This window comes from Pinus tabuliformis, chromosome 4_2 (genome assembly GCF_031772625.1).
Source record: "Pinus tabuliformis cultivar Carrire ecotype Pingquan chromosome 4_2, CPIR1, whole genome shotgun sequence".
Classification (NCBI taxonomy): Eukaryota; Viridiplantae; Streptophyta; class Pinopsida; order Pinales; family Pinaceae; genus Pinus; species Pinus tabuliformis.
In genome coordinates this window covers 279904465-279929873 of record NC_142304.1, presented here as the reverse complement: position 1 = coordinate 279929873, position 25409 = coordinate 279904465, and the positions used below count along the sequence as shown (strand labels likewise).

Below are 25409 nucleotides of genomic sequence, written 5' to 3'. Positions count from 1 at the left end.
AACAGTCAAGCCTTTAAACAAAAAACAAAAAAATGTCTTACTAGTATGGTTTCCGGACTAACAAACCAACAAGGTAGAAAACTCTCTCATGTAACATCTCTTTGATCTAATGAACAGTCGAGCCTTTAAACAAAAAACAAAAAAATGTCTTACTAGTATGGTTTCCGGACTAACAAACCAACAAGGTAGAAAACTTTCTCATGTAACATCTCTTTGATCTAATGAATAGTCGAGCCTTTAAACAAAAAACAAAAAAATGTCTTACTGGTATGGTTTCCGAACTAACAAACCAACAAGGTAGAAAACTCTCTCATGTAACATCTCCTTGATCTAAGGAACAGTCGAGCCTTTAAACGAAAAACAAAAAAATGTCTCATTGGTATGGTTTTCAGACTAACAAACCAACAAGGTAGAAAACTCTCTCATGTAACATCTCTTTGATTTAATGAATAGTTGAGCCTTTAAACAAAAAACAAAAAAAATGTCTTACTGGTATGGTTTCCAGACTAACAAACCAACAAAGTAGAAAACTCTCTCATGTAACATCTCTTTGATCTAATGAACAGTCGTGCCTTTAAACAAAAAACAAAAAAATGTCTTACTGGTATGGTTTTCGGACTAACAAACCAACAAGGTAGAAAACTCTCTCATGTAACATCTCTTTGATCTAATGAACAGTCGAGCCTTTAAACAAAAAACAAAAAAATGTCTTATTGGTATGGTTTCCGGACTAACAAACCAACAAGGTAGAAAACTCTCTCATGTAACATCTCTTTAGTCTAATGAATAGTGGAGCCTTTAAACAAAAAAAAAAAAATGTCTTACTGGTATGGTTTCCGGACTAACAAACCAACAAGGTAGAAAACTCTCTCATGTAACATCTCTTTGATCTAATGAACAATCGAGCCTTTAAACAAAAAACAAAAAAAATGTCTTACTGGTATGGTTTTCAGACTAACAAACCAACAAGCTAGAAAACTCTCTCATGTAACATCTCTTTGATCTAATGAATAGTCAAGCCTTTAAACAAAAAACAAAAAAATATCTTACTAGTATGGTTTCCGGACTAACAAACCAACAAGGTAGAAATCTCTCTCATGTAACATCTCTTCGATCTAATGAATAGTCGAGCCTTTAAGCAAAAAGCAAAAAAATGTCTTACTAGTATGGTTTCCAGACTAACAAACCAACAAGGTAGAAAACTCTCATGTAACATGTCTTTGATCTAATAAACAGTCGAGCCTCTAAACAAAAAAACAAGAAAATGATAAGTAAAAAATTAAATAATAATGTATAAATATTTCATAAAAAATATAATTTAATTGAGTTAAGGTATTAATACATAATGTTATATCAATTATATTTAGTTGAAGATCATTTATGAAAATTATAAATATATAATTAGTATTATTTGTTTTTAAATATATGAAAATAGTTGCTCGGGTTAACTCCATTGGCAATCTTAGTGATATGAAGTAATATGTAAATTGTGAGTTTTTAGGTCAAATTATCTATGGAGTTGTCTAACGAGGTGGAGGAATTGCCCGAACGGACAAAAGTGGCTGGAATCTAGGCAAAAAAATTTCAAAAAATCTTGTAGAGACATTGTTTGTTAGACTACGACATTATCTATGGGTATTTACTCCACACACACATATTTAAACATTGCGAAAATCTAGCATATCTCACTTGTCAAGTCAACAATGGGGACAATCGTCATTGGTTGTTATCCATTAATGCCGATTGACTCATCACTCTTATTCAAAGAAAACCACACCACCTCTAATTACATGTTAATGATTCAAAAAAGGGGAAAGCTTTCGCTCTTACCTAGTACTTTTATTTGTGGTCCATAAGGGAGAAATATTTCACTATTGCCAGGCCATTAACTTGCTTTCACTCTTGCCAGCTAGCTTCTGAAAAAAAATATTTCTTGTCAAAACAAAAAAATAATTTTAATTATAAATATATGTTAATTCTCTTTCAATTAAAATTTGATAAATATTTTTTTTTTTATAAAATATACTTGGTGCATAATTAAGTATAATTTAGAAACGATGGCGAGTGCTAGGGTTTGTGTTTGCAGAGAGCTGTTAGCGGCCGCAGCCGGTCCAAAGTCTGGTGCAGGTGCTGAAGGCGGGCCAGGGCACGGAGCTACGGGGAGAGCTGCTCGTTACGACGCCGAAAGGTTCTGCCCTGTGAAATGGCGCAGACAATCGACACAAAACAGCCCAGATCATCGCGGCAGTGCATATGTGGAATTTGTTGCCTCAAGGGATCATGCGTTTCGCCATCCTGGCATAATGCCCTTAGAGACAAGGACGCGCCAGACTCAGATCGTTCGGAGCAAAGGCAGAAGGGGTCTGCGTGCTGTAGGAATGCGCCCTCCTTCAATCCATTGGCCAGAACGTTACAGACCCGGCCTAAATCGATCTGATCCAGCCAGCATTCGAGTTCCCAGGTTGCAGATCGGCGGCTGGGAGGTGCGGGCATCATCAGAAGCCCGCATCTCTGAGTGGATACTCGAGGAGGGCTCTCTATGGCGGAAGATCGAAGCCCCAAATCGCGATCCTGAACAAGGGAACCGTCGAGCCAAATGGCATATAGGGGTCAGGGCTCGTAAAAACCAGAACGTATGGAGAAGCGGCAGAGGGGGACTGCATGCTGCAGATCCGGTTTCCCCTTCAACGCATGAACCCAAACTTTGTGTTTCCGGCTTGGATCTACACGATCCAGCTTTTATCCGAGTACAGCTTGATCCCAGACGGCAGAACGAAGACACCAATCCTAGATCGGGCAGAGTTTCTGCAGATCTAGTCATGCAAAAGGAAAAACGAACCAAAACGGAGCCAGATCTGGAACTTCGACAACAGCCAGAGCAGGTAACAAATACTTGTTTTCAGATTCTGATTAAACCCCCTCAGGGGAAAACTTGTTTAGTATGGGTTCATGCAGGAGACACCTCCATGCAGCTGAAACAACAAATATGGGCAGAAATGGGATACCCAGTTCAGGCCCAGCATCTGGTCAGTGGAAGGCGGTCCCTCCAGGACTGTAGATCGTTGGAAAGTTATGAGATTGGGCCAGGATCAATCATTATTTTAAATCTCAGATTGAGAGGAGGGGCTCTGCCTCAGGGACAGACAAGCTCCTCAGGGGGAGACAAGGGGAAAAAAGCTGCAGCCCAGCACCAACCAAAGGGATCCTATAAAAACATTTTACAGGGCAGCAGAAATTCAGGGTTCTCCCCAGATCAAGGCGGACACATGCCCAGGCCATACATAGTAGATCAGTCAGAGCAAACCCCAGCTTTAAACTTAGATTCCTCAGGGCTCGATGATTTCGTCCAGTCCTATGAAACGCAAGCTTTAATTTGCCGTTTCAACAGCTTTTGGCCTAAACCTATGGATCTTTTCCATTGGATCTTCACCAGCTGGACCATGGAGTGTGACATTCATTTATGTGCAAAAGGTTTTTTCATAGTAAGATTTACATCCAAGGAAGTCAGAGATACAGTCATCAGTGCCGGGCCATGGTTTTGGGGAACAGCAGGGCTGTTTGTGACCCCATGGTTCCCAGATTTTGATCCAAATAAAATGACGGTAACCAGAATGCCAGTCTGGGTTAGACTACACAATCTTCCTTTGCACTTTTGGGATGAACGAGTGCTGGAAGGCATTGGGAACAACATAGGGAAATATATCAAAACAGACCTGGAAAGGATCGATGAAAGGATCTACACCTTCGCACGTATATGTGTGGAAGTAGATTTAAGTAAAGGGCTGCCGGAAAATATAAGGTTGATCTACAAACAACAGAACTGGTTGCAGGTACTAGATTATGAAAACACCGCTTTCAGATGTAGGATCTGCAGGCAGACAGGACACTTACAAAGCACATGTCCAGAAGTCAAGAATAAAAAGAAGCAGAAAGGGAAGCAGAGGAAAGGATGGCATTTTTCTCCCCCAGATTCAGAGGACGAAGAATCAGAAGCAGCAGAGGAAGAACCCCCAGCAGAGAAAAATGAGGTATCCCAAGAAATGGAGAAACAGAAAGGAATCTCATCAGACAACAAGGCAGTGGAGACAAGCATGGATCCTAGTACGGGAGGCATCAAACGGCACCACCACTCCGATACTTCAGATTCAGACAAAGAACTTGGCCCACAGAATACAGAGACACAGTTAGTCATTGCTTCGATCGATCCCACTCAAGGAGAGTGGCGTAAGGTCGAAAAGAAAAAGGGGAGAAAAACTTGAAGCGTGAGTCCTACTCACTGCCGGATTCCAGTTTTTTACCCCTTTCATTCTCTCTCCTCTATTCTATTTTCTTATTCTTTTTTCACGTTAGTCCTCTAACGTTGCGTGGGGTGTGAAAGCACCCGGGCCCTTGTGGCAGCATACGGAATGCTTCAATGCATCTGCTAGTGTAACTTTTCATTATTTTTTTAATAAAAAATTACCGTTTTTTTCCTTGGAAAAAAAATTTAAGTATAATTTGATTATAATTCAATTTAATTTTGTTTATATTATGCAATGAAATTTTGATGGATATTTATTTATAAAGTATACTTGGTACATAATAATTGATATTATTTATTAAATTTATGACGCTGGGAAAATTATCAACTTTAATTATAAGTATAATTTTATCAACTTTAATTATAAGTGTAATTTAATTGTTTTCAATGTGATTTCGTTTATATAACATAATGAAATATTTAATATATACTGATTTTGTTTGTATAATATAATAAAATATAATTGATATTTTTTTTATAAAAATATTTGATATATAATAATCAATTTTATTAAATTTTAAATATATAAATATGGTGAAATTACTTTTGATTGTAAATATAATTTAAAATTTTTAATGTGATTTTGTTTATGTAATATAATAAATAATTAATAATTTTTTTATATATATAAATATGTTTCATATACATTAATTCATATTATATATTTTTAAATTTATAAAGATAGTAGAATTACCACCTCTAATAGTAAATATATTTGATTTGATTTATATTATATAATAAAAATTTGGCCAGTAATTTTATATATTATTTTAATTCGCTTACTGAATGGGTTGGTTTACTAGTATTATTTTATTTTATTTACATTAGATAATGAATATTTGATTAATAATTTTTTATAAAATATATATAATATTAATAAGTATATTAGGTATAATGATTAATGTTATTTATTTTTAAATTTATAATATTAATTAGTTATTAATTATAAGTATATTTAGAATATTTTTTATTTTATTAATATTATACCGTGAAAATTTTATAAATTGTTTATATATATATATATATTAAGCAACTAAATTATACTTATTAATATCATTTTTTTTTATAAAATATGATATTAATAAGTATAATTTCGCTGCTTAATATATATATATATATATATATATATATTAAAACAAAAGATTACATGATAAAGTATAAAAATTTTAGAGAGGTTGTTAAGAAAATTTGATGATATCTAAAAATTCAATGTTTTCAATGAGGTAGAAGACAAAAGATTGTCAAGAAAGACAAGGTTCAAAATATTTGATGAATTAGGCCTTGAGGAAACTAAGGAAATAATATTAATTTGAAAACCAAAATCGTAACATGAAAATATTAGCTAAGAGGAATGCTCTTGACCATTGACCTCTACTGACACAAGTTCCTTGTTGCCACACAGAGAGCAGCTAGAATATGGAGGAATGCCTAATATGATTTTCAACACCTATCTAACAATACTTTGCTAGTAGATGTCTATTGCGTACATATATTGGTTGTATCGACCACGTGTGTGTCCTACATCGGGAACCCAATCTGCCACATCAAGTAGGACTTTTGTGTCTAAGAGAATGTATTGTTAGTTGGAAATCCCCCTTTCACTCTGAGAATCTTTGCTTGGATTGGAGGGGAAGTGAGCTCCCAGAATCATACTCTTGAACCTTCAACTATAATCTGAGCTCTTATATACCCCTGATCCCCATGTTTATGATAATAGGCAACCCCCCAACGAACACAAACTCGTTGTTAGGGAATGACTGTAGCACAAGGAGAGGAACCATTCTCAGGCAAGCGAAAACATTCTATAAGAGTGGGACAAAGGAGATAAGAGAGAGAAGTCGACTAAGAAACAAAGGCCTAGACAGTGGCTTGGCCCAATAGTGGAGACTCTAAAGAATGCTTAAAGAAAAACAACCCCCCATACTGTAAAAATTATTGAGGAAAGAATCCAAAGAATCTAATAGAAACGAAACCAAAGAACCCAACAAAAATGACACCAAATAACCCAACAAAAAATAAACCAAGGAAAAGGATAACAAGGAAGCCCAAAAAGGAAGGAAAGGTGGCAAACTTGAAAATAAGTAAGGCAAGAAAGAGAAAAGGAAAGTAACCAACTCCGAAAAATATTGGTTTCCAACTTATAAACTCATTTTGCTATGCTTTCCCAAGACTTTCCTTGAATATAGAAGTTGACTACTACCATGACCTATGGATGGAAGACGCTAGAGTGACAAGGGAAAATGTAGTGTTAAGATGGCAAGCCCAACCTAGTCCCCCAGGGAGAGGGCTTGGATAAGTGAAGAGCATGGTTGGAAGAGAATTTGCTTGCCTTCATCAAAATAACAAACATTGGTAAGAGTAATCAAATATAATGCTCTTGCTCTAAACAAACAACTAGAAATGTTGCTCCATTCCCAAAGTATGCAATATAACATTGACATGTATGCCGCTTGACCAAGAGTAATTATGCAAATATTTCCATTGTGATTTGATGTGAGTTACTTCCATTGAAACAACAATTAAGATTTCCATCAATGGCTGCAACAATAGAACATACACATGGGGTGCCCAAGTCTACATTGCAGATCAAACAATAGACCATTCAGATGGGGTGGCCAAGTCTGCATTGTAGGTGAGAATTTTATGGCAGGCAATGGTGACTAGCATAAGTTAGCAAACATATACGAAATATTCCATGTAATAGGCACCAAATGGTGGAGTGGGGATTTCCCTGTGCCACTCATGGATCCCATAAATCAAGCCTTTATGAGGGTATGTCACCACATCCCCCAACTATGTGGTTAGGTGGGAAGGTAACAACCCACACCAACCCGTTTTTTATTCAAGCACCCCATTCATGGATTTAATTATGAATTTTAATTATAAACATAAATTAATCATATCTTAATATGGTTTTTTTATATAATATCAATACAAATTTAACAAATATTTTCTTTTATATAAATGCTACATAGTAATTAACAATTTTTAATATTTTTATTTATTTATTTTTTATTTTTTATTTTTTTTTGTGTAAGCTTGGCAATATCTTTCTATTAATCATGTGTAAAGCAGGTTACAAAAAATATGTCCGGTGGCCCCAACTTGCCTGAAGGAAACCAGGTCTGTTGGCCACCGATCAACATCATAAGCCATCCAAAACATAAACAGTTTGAGTATGTCTATCCAAGCTTTATAGGCTGCCATATTTATCACCCATCTATATGTACTACTGACAATGTAAATGTTGTTCGACTAGATCATAAGAACAACAAAAAACATCAAAAAATTTCAAAATTTTCGTTACTTCTCGGTAGTCAATCATCAGATGATTCTATCGAGGCAATGTCATTTGCACTCGACCCTGGCATTTCATTTTGTTGCAGACTTTGTCGCTATTTTTCCATGCAGCTAAGGCAGACATTTTGATGGTACTATTGCACCTGTACTGCCTGTATTTCCCATTGAATGTCCTTGAGGCTCAGTTCATATTGTTGGGTATGTTGGGGGCCATCCAAGTTTTGGGTTTTAGACATAGCTCTTGCCAGTAAGCTCTTCATTACCCAATAAAGTTGGACTGGTTGTTTGAACAGAGTTAGCCTTCCGCAGGTGTGTCCAGGGTCCATTACCAAAGGTTCCCAATCCTCAGTCAGAATTGGTTATGCAGTCGCCTTGGCATTCAATTCCGCCTCCCATGATGAGATGACGAACTTCACTTGTGCCGGGGATCCAACACTGTAAGCATGCATGAGATTTTTCATGTTCTCCTCCCTTGTTTTCCTTCCTTTTTTATGTTGAGGCTTGCTGGACCAAGCCAACAATGCTTTCCCTTTCCTATCGTTCTGGTTGCTATCGCAACGACGCCCTCACTTCCCCGCGCTAGCCTCTGCCTTCACCATTCTGTTGTAGATTGGGTCGCCCAACAACTGCGGTACCTCCCAAGCCCTCACTGAAGTGAGAACCAGCAGTGCCGAAGACGAAGGAGTTTGCAGATCAGGTAGACTTGAAAGGGTGGTGCACACAAATGGTTCAATAAAATATTTACCGTCCAAATGCCAAATGCAGGTTTTGTCGTCCGTCCCTTTCCTGTGGGAGACCATTTTGGTTCCCCATTTTCTGTTCTGGGGAATGAGAACACAAAGAACCCCAACACCCTCGGCCTTTGCCTTTGGGCTCATAGAAGACTTGACCATCTCCATATCTTTCAAATGACATGGATGCCTTACTCCTCTTTGACTCTCTATCCGACTCAAGACCTGACTAAGCCTCTGACTCAATGAATTAAACGAGCCCTTCACAGAATTTACAAACCAGACTCTCAGTGATGACCCCAACTTCCCATACCTACCCCTCTAAGTCGAGAGACTTCTAGAAGATGTTTGTCTCTCTAACCGACCCCAAACCCATTCGAGCCTCAAACACCTAGAATTACAAGACTCGTTAACAGAATTTACAGACAAATTCCTAAATGCAAGCCCCGACTCCCCATACATGCCCATCTAAGCCAACAAATTTCCATAAAAGACTGAAATCAACATTCCAGATGCTAACAGAGACAGACTTAACCCAATCCCAATTAACCCATGCATTATCATCACCAAACCCTACCATTCTGGCTTCGAGCCTTGCAACAATATCATCATTTCATGAATTAGGAAGGCTTGAGAAACATACCAGTTACCCAGTTGTGTTGTCGCATATTTGTTGTCGCCCTAGGTGCTCTGCTTGTGGCGTAGGTCTCTAGCCCAATGAGCTACCTTCACCACCTTACCACATCTCCCGAGGTGAAACCATAATGTTTTCATGTAGAATGCCAAGCTTACCACCAGACTTACCACTTTTAAAACCCGAATTATTGTGCCCGAGGTTCACTTTACCACTTGGTTACAGGTCGTCAGTCCCTTAATTACCTTGAGTGTGTGGTTGTGTTGGGTGGGCTGCCCACTTGCCCTGCTCCACACTTGTTTAATCATAACGGTGATCCTCGCGGGGGTCTCGCATCACGTCACACCTCGATCAAGGGTTAACAATTTTAAATTTTAAATTTATAAAGATGATGAAATTACCAACTCTAATAATATGCATAATTTTTTATTTGATTTTGTTTAGATAATATAATATTTTTATTTTGTTGGTATAAAAATATTTTTTTTTCTTCCATATAATATGATTAAAACTAATGAATATTGCTCATATGGCGTAGAATAGATGGTGGTGGGGTGTATTGTGAAGTCACTCTGTGATGTGAAGGTCACCGATTTGAAACTCCAAGGGCAAAAATCCAGTCATGTTAAGGGCTAGTGTGGCCCATGTCGAGTGTGATACTAGGTGATTTTGATGACTTAGATACTCCTAGGTCACGGTTTCTCAAGCCATAGATCAAGTGTGATGTAATCTCTGATGAACTCAGATCACTTAAGAATTAAAAAAACTTAATGAATATTATTTTTATAAAAATAAATGTAATTTACATTAATTCATATTAGAATTAATCTAACTCTCGTGAAAATAATAAAATTATAAAACTCTAATCTAACTCTCATGAAAATAATAAAATTATAAAACTCTAATTATGATTATAATTTAATTTAATATTATACAATAAAAAGTCCATACATTCTTGTTCTTCATTTAATTTGTTTATATAAAAAATTTATAGTAAAATATCAAAACTAAATATATAAAATAATTTTGATAATGATATATAAAAGATAAAACCCTTTACAATAATAATTTATATAAAAAATCATTCACTAAATCTAAATCTAAGTGTTGATTGAATTGATTTGAGTTTAATTTCCATGACTAACCCATGTATATAGAAGGGGCTATATAGACACTTAGGAGTGAATCCAAATGTTATGATTGAAGTGATTCGAGTTCAAATCCCCAACTAACCCGTGTCTATGAAAAAGGCTACATATACACTTAAAGATTATAATAATAGTGATTGGAATCAAACCTGGAAGTGATTTGAGTTCAAATCCCAACTAACCCGTATCTACGAAAAAAGCTACATAAACACTTAAGGATTATAAAGCTACATAAACACTTAAGGAGGATTATAATAATAGTGATTGGAATCTAATGAAAAAAGCTACATAAACACTTAAGGATTATAATGATTGAAATCAAACTTAAGGATTATAATAATAATGATTGAAATCAAACCTGTATCCACGTGAATACAAAATCAACCCATTACTAATTCCTTTTATATATATATATATATTCCCCTCACTATACATATTCACAAAACTCCACCATACTCCACATTATTAAAACTCTTAAAATATTCAATGATTCCATGTTAAAATATTCTCATACTCCACATTAAAACTCTTAAAATATTCAATGATTCCATGTTAAAATATTCTTTAATGATTATCGCTGATTCGAACTCGTTTAATATATATATATATATATATAATATTCATAATCAATATGATAAAAATCATCTAAATAAATATATTAAAACTTATTAAAATCCCAAACATGATTTGAAAATATTATAAATTTTCACTTCGTAAGTATTATTTTAGTTACACTCCACACTTCTATATATATATATATATCCAACTTCCTTTCACAAAGGAACCTATCTATACTTGAAAAACCTACTCATGCAAAGTGAACAAAATGATGAATGAACATGGTACGATAAATATTGAATAAATGTATGGTAAGGATAGCACGTTTCCCCTTTTGTTTTACAGAACCCGGGCATGCGCATTGCACACCCCTCCCTCTTTTAATTTATTTCCCTTTTCTATTTGTACCCAAAGGCCCTTCATGACGAATATTGATATTTTTTTCACACCAAAACCAAATCATTCATGCATTGGGCATGATTGCCATTAGGAAAACATACTCATTACCCAGTTGGTAAAGACACTAAACTAACTTTTAACATAAGAAAGGTTTAGTAATATATATCTAATTAATTAATAAAATACATAGAGGCAACTTTTCTAACATGAATTTTTACCTATATGCTACAAATGTTAACAAGTACATTATATTCTAGAAAGAAGAAGCTTCATTACAAAACTAAAGTTAGGAAGAAATTAGATAAAGAACATAAGTTGTCGGCCTTTACACACATGATGAGTCAATGCATTGATGGCACCTTAGTAGTGTGTTTAAAGTTGTCATTATTGGAAGACTTTTCTATTCTAAAGAACATTGACACGTGGCATGATATGATTAGAATGAATGGTGTTACAGTGGTTGCAATCTATGACTTCATGCTGTGATCATAAAAAAGGTGCTTTTTTGGGTGGTCCAATACTTCAAAAGAAAGCAAGAGATTGATGCATCTTAACAAGAAAAAAATAAAGACTTTTCCACTTTTTAGGGAATGCCCTCTTATAAAAACTTAGCTAAACTAAATAAGGTAATCAAGAATCAAAGGCCAATGCAAACTATGCTAGGTCATAACTTTAGTGGGTCTTCCTAACACATCCTTTTTCAACTCACATTAAAGTCCCACTTCTACTTTCTAATCCAAGGCTTCAAAAGAAGAAGCAGATAAAGACTTACCAAAAGCATATGAAGTTCCACTTTTCAATGAAATCTCAAACTAATTTACTTCAAAAATGGTTATCACAAATTCACTTAAACCTAATAAATACCTCCATCATCATTATTAATCTTTTTACATCATTGAAGCAGGGCATGTACAAGGTTATGAGAAATTGTAACAGTGAAAATTTTGTTCCAAACATGAAAATTGAAGTTTGGAAATTGCCTTTCAAGCTTCCAACAAAAATAGATTGTGACTTTTGCTCCATTGGTGGGAACAGAGCTGTGTGTCAAACGTTAGATTGTTGGAAGAAAGAAGAATGAAGTTTGGAAACACTGCCATCCCTGAATTTGTACATGATGCTTCAGATCAATCTCTGGAAGGAGGGCTGTAGACACCACCCCTTTTCTCCAAGCTTTCAATGTAAGACCAGTAGTATCGTCGTGATGTATTATAATCATGGCTGTTTCCATTGTTTACCATCATGATGGGGGCAGGAGTATTATGCTTCTTCTTCATCATCATCAAAGGAGGATCAGGAGGTGGAGGAGCACGATCAACAGGTGGTGGAGCATTGCCTTGCCAACCCATGAAATCAGAAAGAGTCTTGATAGAATCATGAGAAGTATCAGAGGATGAATATCTGGGTTTCAGAGATGGGGATGGAGATGGAGTAGTGGTGTGAGGCCCAGTCTGCTGATCATCCAGCTTGATGAGGAGTCCTGATTTACTTTTGGGTATACTCTGCATGTGTGTGTGTATGGGGCTCCCAGAGGATGGTGTGGGGTAAACACAATTGGCTAGTGGCATTGGTGATGGGGCAAAGGAATTGATATTAGAGGTGGAGTAGTGATCGTCTTCAAATAAAGGGGAAGTGATGGCAGAGTCAGTGGATGTGCTCCTTGACAGGCAGGGCTTATGTTGCCTGGCCATTTCATCTGCGTGCAGAACATCATCGATTCTTGATAGGATGTTAAATGCCAAACTTTCCAGAACTCTGGAGTAGCTTTCAAGTATAGATTGCCCCACATCCTGCATTGAAATTTGAAATTTTATCTGTATCGTCATAAGAATCTGCAAAACCCTCACTAATTACTAGAACAACTTCTGTAACTAAAATTGATGGCATGGTCAAATCTACAATACCTTGTTATACTGAATTTTGCTCATGTCCAGCACTGTCTGAGGGAGGCCAGGAAACTTGAGCTTGAGTAAAATCAAAATAATTTCTGCTCTTTCCGCGTAGAGCTCTCTTTTTTCATCGTTATAGAACGCCCCCCATGATGTTTTGGAAGAGCGCTTGCTGTCTTTGATGAGGATTTTCTTCCTCCACAGAGCCAATGCTGCTTCTATTCGATTCTTGACTTCAAGTATGCTGTGATCTGTGGATAAATCTATAGAACACAGAAGAACATCTGGGCAGAAATGTTCCGAAGTTATATGGCGATAAATTACATCGCCCAGGATCGCCTTCCCATTCTGCAACAATCCATTATAATTAGCTACTGCAACAATACTATTCTGTTGGTGATTTTTCTATCAATGCTTAGTAACATAGCATGTTCACACAGGATTATTTTTCCAATACAATCAGAAAAAGCACTATTTTTAGACACTATTTTCCTGCAGTCACCATAATGGTATTCCAACCAGAGAGCATTAAAGTTTTCTAACTATTAATTGGACATTTGTCAGAGTAGGCATTGGTGACTTTTCCCACCAATGCCTCAAAATTGATCTTAAATTACCAGACAAAACAATTTTAAGATAAAAAAAAAAAAAGGTTCAAAACCAGTTTCAATAATCATCAAATCTTAAAGATTACTGTGAAAACACAGCTTCATCCAATGTCAACACAGCGTCAGACCTGAGATCTTAAAATTTAGGATGCAAATAAAACAATGTGTACCTTGGCAAAGGATTCCCAGTAAATATCTGGAATCTCCATCTCTGATAGAACTTGAGAATTGATAGCCATGGCTGCTTTGAGTATTTGATTGACAGAATCTCTCTGATGCTGCAATTTCTTCTTTGTGTCCCCTGTCAGTCCACCCTCGGGAACTCTGGGAGCAGGGAGCCACCATTTTTCCTTCTGTCTAGGATTACTATTATTCCTGTTATATACATTTGTGTCGGATTCGGCCATCCCCCTCTCCACATAACAGAACTCAGTATCGACAAAAGAATCCATGCATTCCTGCGCCCAAATATGCATGCATGTCAGAAACCAGAGCACCCTGTAAAACAAGATTCATGGTACTGCTTTCTTTCTGATCATATAACGCATTCAAATCCTTACAAGCAACATGGCTTCCAACTTTCGCAGTGCTGGAATATTCATTTGAATGTCCGATCGAGGCTTCGTGACCATAACCTGCAACAAAACTAATATCTTAAGACTAGGGATAAAATGCATGCTCATACAGGCAATGTAGCATCAGGACACATAGTTGTTGGGAACTCAGACCTGTAACAATGTATGCAGCGAAGGTTCATAGGCAATTCCTCCAGTGAATTACTTTAAAAAGTAAGATGAACCATAAGCAATATTATTAGAAATAATACCTCTATCATTGATCCATCTGCAGAGCTCTGGTAAGATGGAACGAACTCTACAATGTAATCAACCACAGAGAGAAACCAACCAATTTCCTTGCGCCACTTAGCTTTCCTTTCCGCTGACAAGGGCTCCAATCTCCATAGCTCACCAAAAGTGGAGGCTGTATTCAATAGATGGATCAGTCAGTCTACTCCATGAATATAGATTTTTCATGAAATTCCACGGATGCCCAAGAAACAGGTTTTTCATTTTAATTTCTCCCAAATCTGAATAAAAGTCTACTATGCAATGTATCTGAGGGCTTTCATACCTGATAGATTGGTAATAGCATTAGACAAGGCCATAGCTGAAGAGACACCCTTCTTTCCTCCAGACATGTCCTCCCCCAGTAACAGCTTGGCAAACCTCTCCATCACAAGTTCAACATCTGCCCAACAGCATTGTTAGGCAGGATATCAAATCAACCATCACATTCATATATATTCAATAACATACATGAATACCTGTGGAATTTTTGTCTTTTGTGTCTTTCTCCTGGCAAGAAACATAATCAGTCTTGAACCATGACTGATGAAGAGCTACAGAGTCCACGCAATGGCATTCGTCTTCTTGCTTTGATCTCTTGCTCTCGGCTTGCATGTCTGGAAGCCTCTCTGGCCAATCTTCTACTTCCAGAACCTGTGTCTGTGAATTTTTAGGCTGCGAGGAATGGGGATCATCCATATCAAAATCCTCCAACTCAAATAAACCTTTACCAAATACAGTGAAGGCGGGCACATGTACTTCTTCCACGGATCGAGATCGTGAATGCCTTCTCGATCTCCCTGTGGTACCTTCCATTCAAAAACACAATTGAAAAAACATTAATCAGAAATGAAATGCCCATATTGCAGATATTTGTTCAGACTACATTATTTGTCATGGTTTTGATTTAACTGCAAAAATATTAAAAGGGCAGAACAATTTTTTGTTCCTCTTGGATTGTAAATTGAACAAGAGATACTCTAGCCTGCCAACAGTTACAGAAACTTCCTATTTCAGCAAATTAAACTTGAATTCTCTCTTTAATACCTCCAAAATCAAGAAACTTCCGAGACATTGCTACACAAAACAGATCCGAAAGGCTCAGATCGAGTGTTTCAGATGCAAAAAACAGCAGAGTGGCATTATGTTCAGATTACTGAATATACTGATAAAGTCCTGTCTGTCTATTAAGCTGCCAGTCATTCACCCATTGAAGTCTCAGCTGGCTTCCGATTGACTGAAAGTAGAGAGAATAGTAGCTTTCTTCTCCATATATTGTACTACAACCAGAACAGACCTTTTTGGTTGGTTGGTTGTTTGGGTTACTAGATTCACCACCCTGCAACTCCTCTGCCCACTGTTCTGGTTGTGCTGGTTCTCTGTCACCTCGAAATACATGAAAAAGCTATATATTGTGTGTGTATATCCATTCACTGACACGACTACCCGGCAATAACAACTGGCTGCTTCACCATCCTTTCAAAAACCGCGTAACCTCAGACTAAACTTCATGGGTATCCCTCCCTTGGGCCTCCATTATGGTACTAACCCTAGGAGGAAAAAGTGAAGAGCCAGGACATGAGAATGGGACATTTTAACTAACGCTGTAACGAAAACCAAAAAGGGGGGAGTAATTAAAGTGGCCACCCTACGTATTCCAATACAGTTTTTTAAACAATTGCCAGTTCTCTGGTATACAGGGGCAGTTAAAAGAAATGGCCAGTGCTCTGCTGTACAGAGCAAACAGCTATGAATGGAACTACACATGCAAAACGTGCCCCCACAAGATTTTTTATTTTTATTTTTCAGCACTGCAAAACGCTCCAGCAAGCTTGCACAGGCCGTTAAAAAACCCTGTAACGAGCGTGGGTTTATATGTATGAGTGGAATGCTTGAAGTGCAAGGCGAAATGAAATGAGTGTTGAGAATTAAAGTAATGGTGATGGATGTGGAGAGTGGCAGAGGACGTTGGGGGTAATGAAGAGGTGGAGCGAGGATCCATGATGATGGTGGATTTTTTTGATGTGACGTGGAACCAGACCTCAAGAAATTAAAGAAAAGGGAGTCGGCCAGTCATCTATCCGGTAGTTTCGCAGTCGGACAGATGCCATCCACGACTGAAACGCCCACATGCAAGGGATAGGCAGCCGTTTGCCTAGTGTGTACCACTACTCCATTTAGTGAACTTTGTGCGTGTTTCTTCTTTCCTCGGCATGTCATCCATTAAATCCAGCCACCTCTCCTCGGCATGTCATCCATTAAATCCAGCCACCTCGAAGAAGGACAAAAGGACCACCTTCGTTTACTTGTAATTTTTTTTTTAAATTTAATTATTAATAATTATTAGGTAGATAGTGGTATTTTTTTTAATTTAATTATTAATAATTATTAGGTAGATAGTCATAGTGACTGTTGGATGTTTTGTTTTGTTTTTTTTTAATTTAATAAATTTAATTAGCCATATTACATATTTTTCATGGATTATATGCTTCTTCACCACTTATTCTTGTAACTTATCAATTGTGTTTTGTACTTTTTTACTTCCTTCTTTTCAATTTGATAAAATAAATTTCACTACTTTATGCCCTCTCCACTTCTTCACCACCTGTCATCACCATATTTACTATGCATCTTGTTCTATTCTCTATTTCCTCTACCCACATGAAGCTAGCTAGCTTAATGATATTACCTAACTTCCTCACTTTCAAATTTGCTCCATCAATATTTGATCATCATCTCCATCATTGTATTGAGTTCTTCAATTGCCTCAATAGCAATTGGATTGCTCACTTGATCATTGCTCAATTGCACACACTTAGACTAGATTGCAAATTGGATTGTCGTTGGATTGCACATAGTTGGTCTGGATGGTCACTCAACCAGGCACAACTAAACTAGACCACTACAAGGCTACATGTAAACTTTGGTAAATAAGCATTTATAATATTTTTTCAAATTTTCATTAATGAATGTTTATAATATTTTTATAAAATTTCATTATATATTCAAATACATATCTGGTAAATAAAATTTTAATTTCACAACCAAAATATAGCATTAGATTTCAAAATTCTAATTTTATAGTGAAAATAAGTCACACCATTTTTAAAATTCTAATTTCATAACTAAAATACATCACATCATTTTAAAGATAATATGCTCTCAAGATTTGCAAATATTTCTATAAAAATGTGAATATGTTCAGCAATATAAGATGTCAATTCTTAAGGATGCCAATCCTTAAGGTACATATGTAGCCATGCTCACACCCAGCTTACGTCTACAACACTACCAAAACATTGTTGTTAGTTTTACAATGTTATTAAAACAATTTTTGTATTTAGTTTCAATACAATTTTTATATAAATTATGTTAATATCAAAATATATATTAATATATTAATATTTATATTTAATATTTAGCTAATAAAAATTTAAGTTAATATAAATATTAATAATACATACTAAAATAAAGTGAATCACTGACATTTTTCATATTATACTGTTTGATATATGTTTATCTCTCTTATTTTTCAACATTAAGACTATTGATATATGAAAAGCAAAAATGATGGAGATCTAATCAATCACTTTATTAATATAATTATACTAATAAATAATGTAAATGCAAGATCTCAATTTTTATTAAATTATATATAATAAAAAATTATATATATATATATAAACTTATAATTATCATTCTACAACTCTATTCATAAATTAAATTAAAATATAATCTAATATAAAATTCAATATTTTATTCTTACAAAACTTTATTTATAAATTAAAAATAAAATATAATTCAATATAAAATTTAATATTCTATTCTAATTATTCTAATTAAAACATTAAGAAATAAATAGCGAGTATTATTTTTGTCAATATCCTATTCTTACAAAACTTTATTTATAAATTAAAAATAAAATATAATTCAATATTCTATTCTAATTAAAACATTAGGAAATGAATAGCGAGTATTATTTTTGTCATACAATGTATGACACATTTTAGTTGAATTAAAATTTTAAAAATAAGTATATTTATTTATTATTATACTTATTTTAGGAAATAAATGGCCAGTATTATTTTTGTCATACAATGTATGACGCATTTTAGTTGAATTAAAATTTTAAAAATAAATATATTTATTTATTATTATATTTATTTTAGGAATATATTTATTTATTATTATACTTATTTTAATAAGAGAATCAGTTTTTTTTCTTATTAATTTATATTTTGATTAAATAATTATAATTTTTTTAATTTTATATAGATATATATTATTGTTTTTTTTTAATATTTTGAAATTGAAGTTTGATTTCCTGAATTAATTTGTTTTAATTTTTTTTCTTTATTTCCAATTTAATTGTTTTCTCAACCTAAGTTTTCTTTCTCAACTTTAATCATCTTTATGGATAAATTTAAATTATATAAAAATTAAAAACAAATTATTAATATATTATTTTTAATTTTTAAAATTAAATAATTTTTTTTCATTTTTAACTATTTCTTTTCATTTTATACACTTCCAATTTATGCGTGGTTATTCAACTACTACATTATCTATTAAGAAACATGTATACAATTTTTATTAACTTAAACCTAAAATTCCCCAGTGATCACATTGCAATCTAAAAAAATTCCAAACTCTCGACCCTTTTAAAAAATGTTTTGAAAAAGTTCATTCTCACTTAAATTCGGCAAAGCAAACGTCGATTACTTCGAAAATGTTAAAAAAAATCTAATTTTGTTTTTAGTTTGATTCAACCCTTTTCTTCGTGAGGAGTTATGGCATTGAAATTTAACTAGCAGAATTACAATGCACACCAAATTATTTGCCAAAACTTTACTTAAATTGTTCATTGAAAATGATGTAGCTTGGTATAATTTTATTTTATTCATGAATTGAAAAGAACATATCTAAACATGGATTCTTTCACTGTTTTTTTCTTCATAGGCAAAGTGTCTTGTGTTCATGAGAGGACAAAGTGTTTTGTTTAGTTCACGAGAGGGAATTCATTGAGAGTAGGCATAAAAATGGATGCATATAAATGATATTTATATGGAATAACGAAGTGTGTGGTCACAAATCATGTACAATAATTATATGAATGCATCATAATATGAGTATACATGGGGTACCAATGTTATAATGTGTGGTGTTTATGATGTATAGTTGGTCTAATTTCTATGTTGGGTATAATATATGATTTGGTGAAAAAAATAAGGGGTTTAAAAATATAATAAACAAGATTTATTTACAATTTTCAAAAACAAATTATTAATAGCAATTTCAAAACTCAAACTATATTTATATGACTAAATTCATTTTTACATTCAAGTTTAATTGTGCAAAATCTCTCTTCACTATGCCAGTTTAGTTTATGCACCAATTATAGAACATTTGCAATGTGTTATTTTTGATGTCATAGTATGAGTCATTGTGTCATTGATTGTTAGTAGGTAGGTCGCAACACAAAGATTATGTAATTAATATGTTAGTGTTAGGGTCTTACTCTATCCGTTATACCTTAAACTACCTAGGAGTTAGTTAATTAGGGCATGTGGCTATTCTCTTTGAATAAGGTCCATCAAGTAGTAGTGGATAAGTATTTGATGTAACAAGTCCACTTTATAAGGCCCACTAAGTAGTTAGTACCCATTAGTGACAGGACCAAAAGTATGTAACAACCCTGGTTAAAAGTTCATGTAATAAAAATTAATGAAGGAAAAATAAGACCACGAGTAAGGGACACGTATTCCAAGATGAATGGTGGGAAAAGCATCCTAGTGGGTGTCCATTTGGTTTATTATGGCTAAATAAATTGGCAAAGGATTTGGAAAGGCACAAGGCATTTATTGGCATTTATTTATGAAAATAATGGAAATTAGGAGAAAGGGGAGGTGAAAGGTCATAAGTTGCATCTGAGGAGGAAATTGAAGGAAAATAATGGAAAATAAAGAAAATAGAGGCCTCATTAATAAAAAGGCTTCTGAGGATCAATGGGTAGGCTTGGTCGGTTCATTTTGGAGCTCTCTCTCTCTCTCTTCTCTCTCTCTCTCGGTCTTGGACACTTAGAGTTTTCTTGGAGCACTCTTGGAGAGGGTGGCATATTTGGCGTTTTGAAGCAAGAAGACAAATGAAGAGAAGGAAAGCACAAGAGGACATCGAGATCAACAACTACAATGGATTTTTCTTGCAGGTACCGAGTTGCATGTATGTTTTCCTCACTAGTTTTGGCATGCATGGCACATGCATGTGGTTTCTTGGTTACGATCTGTCAATGGCATGGAGGATTGCCTGGATTGACAAAGGATTTTCCTAGCCTTGCCATTTCCTGGATAGTCATGGTGTTGTGGGTTCATTTCTTGGTTTTTCTAGTTGGTTCTCATGTTTCCTTAGCTTGGGCTGAGTTACTAGTTCTTGGAGCCTTGGTTGGACAAGCATTATGGAGCCTTGTAACAACTTGGGTTGAGATACTAGTCCTGGAGCCTTGGTTGGACAAACGCTTTGGAGCCCTTGGTGGGTTGCTACTAGTCTTGAAGCCCTTGGTGGGTTGAGTTACTGGTCTTGGAGCCTTGGTTGGACAAACACTATGGAGCCTGATATAAGTTGTGGGTTGAGTTACTAGTCTTGGAGCCTTGGTTGGAACAAACACTCTTAAGCCCTAGAAGGCTTGGGTAGAGACCAATTTGATGATGGTTCTTGTGATGTCTGACCTTGAGGTGGAATCACTATTTGATGGGTTGAGGTGGTTGGCCTCTAGAAGCCTTGGATGGTTTCAGATTGATGTGTTTATGAGATCCCATATTCATGCTTGGAATATGGCATGGGGTGACTAGATGAAAGAAAGATTTGGTTCAACCATGTCTACAGTCGGGTGGTATGTGGAAGTCCCGAACCTGATCATATTTGCCTATGTTTAATAAAAACTAAATTGTCCTACTTTTGTACTTATTTATATGTGGATTTAATGGTTGTTATCTCACTGTTATTTTCATGGTTTTATGTTGGTTATAAGCATAGTTAATCGACTGGTTCATGTCATGGTTATTTCATGTATTTACTTGTAATTGTTAAAATGATGGATGTAAGACCTAATTGATGTCATAATAATTCAAGGGAGAAGGTGGTGATCCTTGTTGTCATGTCTCATAAGAGTTTTCATTCATTCATGTTCTATCTTGTATCCTAGACCTGTAGATTGCATTGATGCCAAGTGTTTTACAAAATGTCAGCTCTAGTTAGGGATGGTAAGGCCTAGTCTTGGAGTTATTTTTTGGTTTATTAGTCTTGTCATCATGTGTTTAATGGATTCCAGAAGTTACAACAAGAATTGGGCAATGGCTAGAATTATGGGCTTGAAAAGTGCCTTAAATCCCACAGACTATGGCACAGGTCTGCTGGAAATAATTCCTGGACGTAGGCATGTAGGCTTGTGGGAGCATCTAGATCTCTCTGGACGTTGGCATGCCCATAGCATGGGAGCATCCAAAGTTTTAATAGCTTAAAAACTCAGTGGGAGCCAGGGGCATGATACCTAAGTGGTTGGGATGGCTCTTGGGAGTGTTGTTGTTGATGTGGAAGGTATGTTTGATGTTTTTCCATTGATTTCACTTCCTTAAGGTCACCTAGGAGGTTGAATTATATCATTATAGCTTCTCGTCACATGTTTACCCCGGTTAGTCGGTTAGTTGGGTAGATGTGGGAGGAGGGTGTTATAAAGTGGCATCAGAGCATGGTTCACCCCTCGGACTGGATGGGCAGTGTGTTTGTCATGCATTCGTGTTGGTTGCATATGTGTTCCTTATTCTTGTAGTCCATGTTCTTATTGCATTTTCATGGTGTTGATCATGGTTATAGTGATGTCGACATGTGAAGGTTGATGGTGTTGTTGTGGGATGTGTCATCATGAGTGTATGGTTGTATATGCATTTGTTATGCATGTTGGTGTATATATGTTGTTGTGCATGCATTATCATGGTTATGGTTATGCATGTATGGTAGGCCAGACATGCATTGTGAGGTGATTGTATGCAATTAGGTCATCATGATGATATTGGCATGTTATGATTCTAATGTGTTGGTTGAGATAGAGCAGGAGATGCAAATCATCAGAATGAGGTTGCGGCATTAGACTTTGGGGTAAGAGTAGATCGCCATACAATTATTGTATGTTTGGCATGCAGCTATGTTAGTTAGTGGATTATAATATGAATTGGGGTTATATACATGTTTTTCATTTACTTTTGTTATGGTTACATGCATTGTAGATGCTAGTTTATTAGTATAGTCATATGCACACGTGTTGGATAGTTATGAATGATAACAACCTATGGTTGTATGCATTTATGTTGTTGTTTTAGGTTAGAAAACTTGATGATTATGTTATATGTTGTTGATGCGTATATTATAGGTTAACTTGTTGTTGTTATATAATAGTTAGCTTGATGATTAGGCGATATGTCGTTGATGAGCATGATATATAACTTGTTGTTTTTATATGCTAGTAACTTGATGATTAGGGTTATTGCATTAAGATCTTAGTGTTATATGTATCATGCTAAATTGGATTGGCCTGTGAAGATAGTTAGGGTTATAAAATTTAGGTATGAGTTAATATGTTTTGATATTATGTCATATTAATCTAGATTGATCATACATATGTGATTGTTATGCATGAATGACAAATGGTTATGAGCTTATGATGTGAACATGTTAGTTAGTTATTGTTATGGATATCATGATCTTATTTGTATTTGAGTTGATATGTTGAGCTAATTTGGATTGATTATGTAGACAAGATAGCCTCCCTTGAGATACATTAAGGTATGAGTTGGCTTATGTCATCCATTTGGTGTTTGAGTGTTTGGTGTCTATTATGTCGTCTAGTTGATTTATTTAACGTGGTATGTTTGCAAGTTGGTTGAATGTTTGATTAATTGCAAAATATTAGTATGTGTTCAAATGATCTTAAGATGGTTGTACTAATACATATGTGTTGAGATAAATTATATGTACTTGAGTGTAATAGGTGACAGTTGCATCATTATGTCTAATGACTATGAGTTGACTATGGATTATGACATTATTGTTAGTCTTGGTAAATTTTGATTTCAAATTGATAGATATGATTGTCTTGATATTTGCAACGTGAGACTGCCATGTGTGAGTAGTTGCAAGGAAACATGCTTGGTATTAGCTTAACAGGGTAATAGTTTATGTGTTTATATAACTAACAGTTAGATGATGTGACAGTGCATAGTAAGACTCAATTGCAACAAGGTAAAAAGGTAAAAGAAAGGAATTGGGCAAGAATTCCTTTGGCTATGTTTGGAAACCCTAATTCCAAACAAATGAGTGCTTTGCATACCAGAAGTCTTCTTAACCTTGATTTCGTCTGACATTATGTGGGTATGTGCTATATTCATGGACATGTATTTGACAGGTATAACAGTTGGTGTCTAGTTATAGCTAGATCTATCAAAGGAATTGGAGTCCCTTGAGAGATGGCATGGATGTGTTCAGTTGCAAGACAACATGCTTGGCACAACAAGGTAAGGTAACCAGTGTATTGTTATGTTTATTTATGCACTGACAGTTATGTGTTGATGGCAGTATGATGCAAGGGATTGCATGGAAAAGAGGTTGCCATGAAATCTCGAAGAAGACTTATGTTGAGATTTCCCTTGGAAGCACTGGGAACCATGGGGATGGAGTCACAGTGTTTGTTGCTAGTCTCATGCTTTTGGTCTTTTGTGATTTGTTGAGCTTGATCTGTGATTTTGTTTATTTCTGGTGCAAGGCCTTGCCACTTTGTTGTGGTGTCATGTTGTTATTGTTTTTCATGGTTTCCTTCTTGTTTGTTTTTTGTCTTGCCTTTTATGTTTTGAGTCTTGGGAATTGGTTAGGAAAGAGGAAAGTTAATGGAGCTCGGGGAGAGCTATGTGGTACTTGACATGTAAGGTAAGACCTGGATGAAGCTCAGTGCATGTATAAGGGCATTTGAAGGCAAAAGTATGACAACCAGTTGGATTGGTTTGGCCAACTGGGATAATGGACGGTGGCAGAACAGTCATGGGAAAGGTAATCAAGAAAGGTAAGGTGAATGGATTTGAGGCATCATATGCCTTAGCTAGGTTGGGAATGGTTGTTCTCGATGTTGCGCATGTGTTTCATGCATAAAGGGAGTTCTCTTAACCTTGAAATTATGATATCTAGTAATTATGTTGTGATCATGATTATGTTGATGTTTATATATGTATGCATGTATGTTGTCTGACAGGACCATGATTGTTTTATGCTAATGTTTATGTATATGTATGTATGTATGCATCTATGTCACTGTTTGACGTGGTCATTAGGAATCGTTCTTGTGGAGGAATGGTTGCTTATGCAGGTGAATAGCATGAAGAGATTCTTGGTTCATGAGGATTCAAGTGGAAAGAATAGTCTGATAGATTTCTGAGTCAGTATCATGTGGATATGAATTGATATTATGTGATTATAATATGTATACGTTTATGTTATGGATAGGCTAATGCTGAGAGATACATCAGTGAAATCAAAACAACGTGATGTGCGACATGCTAGGATAAGCATGTATGACAAAGAGACATTGGAAGCAAGGTTGCTTAGTAGAAACAATTTGGTTTTGGATGTGTGGTACTACTGTTGTGCATATATTGTATATGTTGTACATGTTGCATTCATGATGTTGTGCGCATGTGATGTTGTGTATATATAGTGTGTGTACATGATGTTTATGCAATATTATGTACAGGGTGGTACAAATAGTGTTGTGTGGATATTTCATATGTAGTGTTGGGCATAGATGGTGCTATGCACTTGTTGGATATGAGGCGTTGAGTGCATATCGTGTTGTGCGCATGTTGGATATGCAGTGTTGTATACATATGATGCTATGTACATCTTCGATATGCAGTGCTATGTACATTTGGTGTGGTGTGCATGATTTTAGATTTGGTTCTATGTAC

At 35.4% G+C, this 25409-nt stretch overlaps 1 protein-coding gene across 2 annotated transcripts; it reads right to left on the bottom strand.

Annotated features, from left to right (window-relative positions):
- Positions 1–11888: 11888 nt before the first annotated feature.
- LOC149169084 (rop guanine nucleotide exchange factor 9-like) lies at positions 11889–16243 on the bottom strand. 2 transcript variants are annotated; one of them, XM_089427020.1, is made up of 8 exons: positions 15457–16243; positions 14889–15218; positions 14696–14812; positions 14391–14545; positions 14125–14199; positions 13735–14022; positions 12972–13304; positions 11889–12857 (listed from the first exon to the last, which is right to left on the bottom strand). In XM_089427020.1, exons 1-8 carry the CDS (start codon positions 15482–15484, stop codon positions 12195–12197), a joined length of 1989 nt encoding a protein of 662 aa, XP_089283146.1. In that variant the 5' UTR covers positions 15485–16243; the 3' UTR covers positions 11889–12194. The 2 variants fall into 2 exon arrangements, with proteins under 2 accessions (XP_089283146.1, XP_089283147.1); XM_089427021.1 differs by having other exon boundaries at positions 14889–15209.
- Between the last annotated feature and the right edge of the window lie 9166 nt (positions 16244–25409).